At 39.3% G+C, this 6,101-nt stretch overlaps 1 protein-coding gene across 1 annotated transcript; it reads left to right on the forward strand.

Moving 5' to 3' along the window:
- Nucleotides 1–226: 226 nt before the first annotated feature.
- LOC104959803 (dimethyladenosine transferase 2, mitochondrial-like) lies at nucleotides 227–2,686 on the forward strand (the record flags this gene model as incomplete). The annotated part of the gene is made up of 5 exons (XM_010787713.1): nucleotides 227–375; nucleotides 563–652; nucleotides 892–945; nucleotides 1,046–1,194; nucleotides 1,711–2,686. Coding segments are annotated over 5 exons (632 nt in total), but the record flags the coding sequence as incomplete, so codon positions are not given.
- Nucleotides 2,687–6,101: the final 3,415 nt, after the last annotated feature.

Consider the following 6,101-nt stretch of genomic DNA (forward strand, 5'->3'; position numbering starts at 1 on the left):
CCTATACAGCTGGAAATATTCGATTTTATATTTTCGATAATTTTTCAGCAACTCACAGTTTTCAAACTATAGATAAATGTTTTATGATTAAAAAAATCACAATGCATCAATGTACTTTCCCTATAGCTTTTCACAATAACACACCGGAATGAGTAAACACTGTACGTTATATAGTGTAATATCCTCCTGAAGTGTGTTTTTTTTTGTAATGTGTGTGTCTCCCCAGACGTCCCAATGAAGGTGTTTGGTATCCTGCCGATGCGTAATATCCGTGGCACGCTGTGGAAGATGATTTACGCTTTGTTTGAACAGCAGTCTGTCTTCAGATATGGAAGAATAGAGCTCAACTTCTTCATTTCGGAGAATGAATACCTGGTAAAGAACTACAACATTTTAACCTCTCAAGTATTAAAGACCAGTCAATCTATTGATCACAGTCTAATATTGTGTGTGTTCAGTACAAAATATAATCACTTGTTAAAGCTGATGGAGACTTTGAATTGAATATTGTTCCGTTTATTATCCTTGTGTCAAATATTGAATGCAGTTATTCCTCCAACAGAAACTCGTTTCCTGTCCAGGTCAAAATTTATACTACAGACCCTTCGCTGTCCTCTGGCAGATGGCCTGTGATATTGAACTCCTGCACAAGGTAAAGTTTAAGGCATTATGGTGTATGCATTGTATGAAAAACAGTTAGGTTGAGACTTACACAGAAGAAAACAACGTTTTTTTCAAGTTAAACATTTTCTACAGTGTTTTGTCTTTTTAAAAATACTTGAAGCTAATGCCAGGGGGGATGCTACTCACACTTTCATATTAGCAAGCATTTTCAAGATAAATGTTATGGGAGTCTTCTTGATGTCAACCACTGCTTTTCTGTCTGCGCAGGAGCCCTGGGAATCCTTTGTGTACACTTCAAAACAAAGTTTCCCTCGCTCTAGGGTAAGGATGAGCAGACCCAACAACAGCGATGTAAAGTGGCTTGATATTTTTCCATTTAATATAGCGTGTCCCTGTGTCCTCTGCCTCTTTCTCCCCTCAGCTTCCCAACGACCACCTGTGCTTGGTGCGCTTTCGTCCGCGGGCTAATCTGTTCTCTAATGGCCTCACTCCTTCTAATGCTTCAACTCTGCTGATGATGATCAAACAGTTACTGGTAAAGAGGAAGGATAAGCTCATCGACATGCTCGAGTAAGCAAGTTTTATACAGAAAAGTTTCAATATATATTTGAATTAAGATACCGATATACGGGAACTGACTGAGCTTATGGCAGACAAAACTTTGTTTGAAACTGTTAACTGACCCATTATAAACAAACTTAGTGAAAAAGACAGTTGTTAACCTGCTGTCCTGAGTCCAAAAACGATATACAATATGAAGAAATATCCCACAAAATCTCAAAACGGAAGCTTCGTCTTGTTTTGCCTGTGACTGAAACGCCCCCAGGTGTTTAGACATTGAGAGATCTGCACCCCATCCACTTCAGCTTGTATGCAGGTTTTTATTTTTCCGTTGCAAATGTACATTGATCCAACACACTTCACTAGCACAAAGCTATCGAGACACATTGCACAACTGTTTTAAATTGTTCTCTTAGTCTCCCTCTTATTGCATCAGTACTAAAGCATTATTATAATCTGTCATTGAACACGTCATCTGACCTTCATTCCACTCTCTTTGTCTCCCTCTCCTGTTCGTTTCTCTAGTCACTGGTCTCCAGACAGTGGGAGCAAGCTGTTAGAAGAGATGTGCCTGTCGGAGGACATTCTGACAGGCCATGTGTATCCAGAGGAGTATCGCCGACTGTTTGAGCTGATGGACAAAAGTCAGGAGTTCAAACAGAGCTGGCTTTATAAAGAAGTCTTGGAGAACAGTGAGAGGGGGGGATGGTCTTAAGATATGGATATACAGGTCATGTATATAGTTTTATAGAACAAACGTAACCAAATATTATATGATGACAGTGTAATATCAACAAGAATAATATGTGTGATTACATTCATACATGCATACAGAAACACAAAAGATAAACGCTTCACATAATACACCATGTAGCGAAAGACTTGGGTGATGAAAATGTGTGTGACTTACTGATCTTTGTGTCAATGGAGGAATTGCTTTAAAATGAGCCTCTATCGTCCTGCACTCGAATTTCCTTAAGTTGAATTAGTTGAAGACATAAACTTGCAGAAAAAGTGGTGTTGGGGTGTTTATTGAGATCTGATTGCCAGTAGGAGGGAAAAATTGAATTTGAAGATATGTAAAAATGGTTGCAGAATCAAGGTCTTATGATTACTTGAATCATATTATCCCTGTATGAAGACAACAGCTACACGTCCACTAGGCCTCATAAAAAAGTAATTGATGCACCATGTAATGCAAAATATATTATATTGCAAAAATTGCGTGTGTTCAACTGACTGAAATAACTGTAGCATAGTGTGAATGGAGTGTCACAGCGCCGCCCTGCATGTATTTAGTTTTGCATAAAAGTACAAAGTTCAGCAGCGCAGGAAGGAGGATGTTTCTTACTGTATGACTTCAAGGGCTTTGTATATTTTGGTATATTTGTTGTGTGAGCGTTAGCTTTAAATGTATGAAATGTCATTTATTGTGGATTGTTTAAGCTGCGTGTGAAATATGCTTTTCAAAGATCTCATTAAATCTGAATTTTGATATGTATAGGAGAGATTTATTTCACGGCTGTTTAGATGCTCACACCATTGAAGCTTTCGTTTTAGTATGGATGTTGGACTAAATCTATTGATTTATTTTTCCGTTGGTGATATGCTTCTAAATATAATTCTATTTTTGGAAAGGTGCGCGTGCCCCTATGTCCTGAAGGTTTTCATTTTCTCTCTATAGTCAGTGGTGGACAATGCCAACTTTTACTCAAGTAATGTAAAAGTACTGTACATAGTAAAGAAAAGCTCTTACACCAACTGCAATATTAAAGTGGTTAACACAAGAATTCAATAATTACAATCAAACCAATAAAATAATTCTGAGGGCCGTACCTTTGTCAATACATTTTGATCCTATTACTATAGTCTTATTTAAAGGTGACCTATCATGCAAAATGCACTTTTGTAAGTCTTTTACACATGAATATGTGTCCCCGGTGTTCCAGGGAACTCACCAAGTGTCAGAAAACACAACCCTCTCTATTTTCCTCCATACCCAAATCTCTAAAAAAAGGGGCTGCAACGGATCTGATGCAGACTGATCCAGATTTGAACACTTTTATGTCGTCACAGAAGTTGCGCTCCGGCTATTGGGCCAACTCCACCAATCAGGAGGAGACAGCCACGGACATTGCCGTTCCAAAGCGCTGGAGACGCTGTAGTACATATTTCAGGCCACCAGATAGTGCTGTCCTCACTGAATCCGAGCATGAAAGGCAGTGTTAAATTGAGCGAAATGAGGAATGGCTAAAATGCATGATCTGTTTGGTATTTTGAAAAATGAAAAGTATAAATATGCCTTATATAGGTATGTTCCTACACTATATTATTCAAATATAGCATGATAGGTCCACTTTAAGAAACGAATTTTATTGGTAACAGTAAACTATACTTTTACAAAATACCTGATTACATTACATTTTAGACACTTTTATCCAAAGCGACTTACATACTCAATACTGTGGGCAATCCCCACAGGAGCAATTTTGGGGTGAAGTGTGTCTTGCCCTATGGTCTTGCCCAGGGACACAACGCTGACTGCAGTGGGACTCAAACTTGCTATCTTCTGATTCGAAGATCAGTGCACTAATCCACTGTGCCACACGCCTCCTTACTTCCAATACTACACATAAATATGGGTTCTGAAATAAATGATTTCACTGTAAAGAATAATTGGTAGATTGGATTACCTGCCATTTTTAAGACAGGGGTTTTGATGTATGGGTTGCTTTGAGGGGTGCACACTCCACAACATTTAGTGATCTGGAACTTTCAGTATTTTGAAGCACTGCTTAGTGCTTACAGCTGGCTTTGCAAACACCATAAAGTGTAAATAGGCTTACGAATTGTGATGTGAGAAATAAAACTCAACATTTTCTATGCACAATAGGCCTACTCATAAATCTGCAAAAATATTTATAAAAAAGGGAAATATGAAGACAAACATGTTTTATTCAAAAGGATTGCTCAACTGAATCAAAATAACATTCAACCTGAAAAACGTTGGAAATTATTATTTATTAAATAATTTCATTGTATTTTTTTTTAAGTCCAGGATAAAAACTTGAACTTTCAAATAAATTGTATTTGAATGATCAAAACGTTTGGCCTGATTGAGCTCCAACCGCTGTAGACTACAGCGGTTGGAAAAAAACTCAAGAGTGGAAGGTTGCTGGAAACGTTGAGGAAGACTAATCAGACAAACACTTTGTTCACAACGCTTAGTAGCCTACTTTCTTCATCTGGTAGCTACTTGAAGAGTACTTGTGGACAGACAGAAAAACCCAGAAGAAATGGATAACACAGAAGACATGATCAACAAGGAGGACATCCAGTTGTCCCCGAGGTAAGGACATCAATAGTTATATCAGGGGAGACTTGTTTTGATTTAAAAAATATTACCAAGAATACACAGATGAATGTAACGGTGTTTGGCGGTTAGACCCCGTTGTGCGGAAGTATCATTGGGGAGGGGAAAACTGAGCCGATAAACCCCCCTCCTCCTGGGGTCTAACACTGGTGGTGGTGAAGACGGGAAGGGATTGATGGAGGTCGGTCTGAAGAGGAGGGGTTTAAGCTTGATTTGGACCTTGGATTCGGAGGAACGGGAGGTGGAGGAGTGGAGGAGGGCCGCGACCCGCCATGACAATCGCTAGGAGGGGAGAGAGCAGGTGTAACGGACAAAGTGAGACGTTAAGCAGGGGAGTTAATCGCTTATAGCTTTGTAGATCTGGAATAATGATGTGAAATATAATCAACACTAAAATCCAGGGGGCATTTTGGAGTTAAATGCATCAATATGGTGCACTTTGAGGGCAAAAAATTAGCTTTATTATCTTATTATTTATGCATATTTTACGAATCAGTTACCTTTTAAACTATATTTTTTGTTGACTGCCCTATAGTTTAAATTAGAATGATTTCATACCAGTTTTTATTTATTCTGTCATTTTTTTATAACAAAAAATTATATTAAGGTGTGCCTAGGAAATATTGTTTTACATAGATAGACCAAAACGTTTGAGAAACACTGAGACAACTCAGAGTAAAGTTAACTATCCAAAAACACCTGAGCTGTAGTTATCAGAGCCTCTCAGTCTGACAGGAGAGGACTCTCTCTTCACCTCGTTGTAGAAAAAGACGTTTTAATCCCTTATCCGTATATATTTTTTCGCTCCTTGCTTTAGAGGTGAAGATCCAGGGGAGGAAGAAGCAAACATTGCAGAAAACCCAGAAGGAATGGATAACACAGAAGACATGATCAACACGGAGGACATCCAGGTGTCCCTGAGGTAAGGACATCAATAGTTATATCAGGAGAGACTTGTTTTGATTTAAAAATATTGCCAAGAATACACAGATGAATGTAACGGTGTTTGGCGGTTAGAACCCGTCGTGCTGGAGTATCATTCGGGAGGGGAAAACTGAGCCGATAAACCCCCCTCGTCCTGGGGTCTAACACTGGTGGTGGTGAAGACGGGAAGGGATTGATGGAGGTCGGTCTGAGACTCTCCGCTCACACAGGGTTCAAAGAGGGACGGAAAGAGCAGGGTTTGGGTTGAACACAGGCGTTTATTAGCACCGAAACCAAGTACACAACACGGGTCTCAAAACGTTGCCCGTGTGGGAACCATCAGGGGCGGACTAGGGGGAAAAAGTGGCCCGGGGATTAATTGACAGACAGGCCCACTTAATGCGCGGCATATATCGGCCGGCCGGCGACGAAAGTATGTTTAACAAAAAACCCTATGCATTTAATGTTATTTTGGACAATTATTCATATAGTAATCACTTTACCTGAGCCCTTGAGTTGCCTAGAGCAAAATAGTTACAGCATATTTATTGATTTTAATGTTAACAGATCATTGATGCAATAACTGTTAAGATCTCAGACACTTAGGATTTAGGACCCA

The sequence above is a fragment of the Notothenia coriiceps genome, unplaced genomic scaffold (assembly GCF_000735185.1).
Source record: "Notothenia coriiceps isolate Sejong01 unplaced genomic scaffold, NC01 NC01_scaffold00031076, whole genome shotgun sequence".
Classification (NCBI taxonomy): Eukaryota; Metazoa; Chordata; class Actinopteri; order Perciformes; family Nototheniidae; genus Notothenia; species Notothenia coriiceps.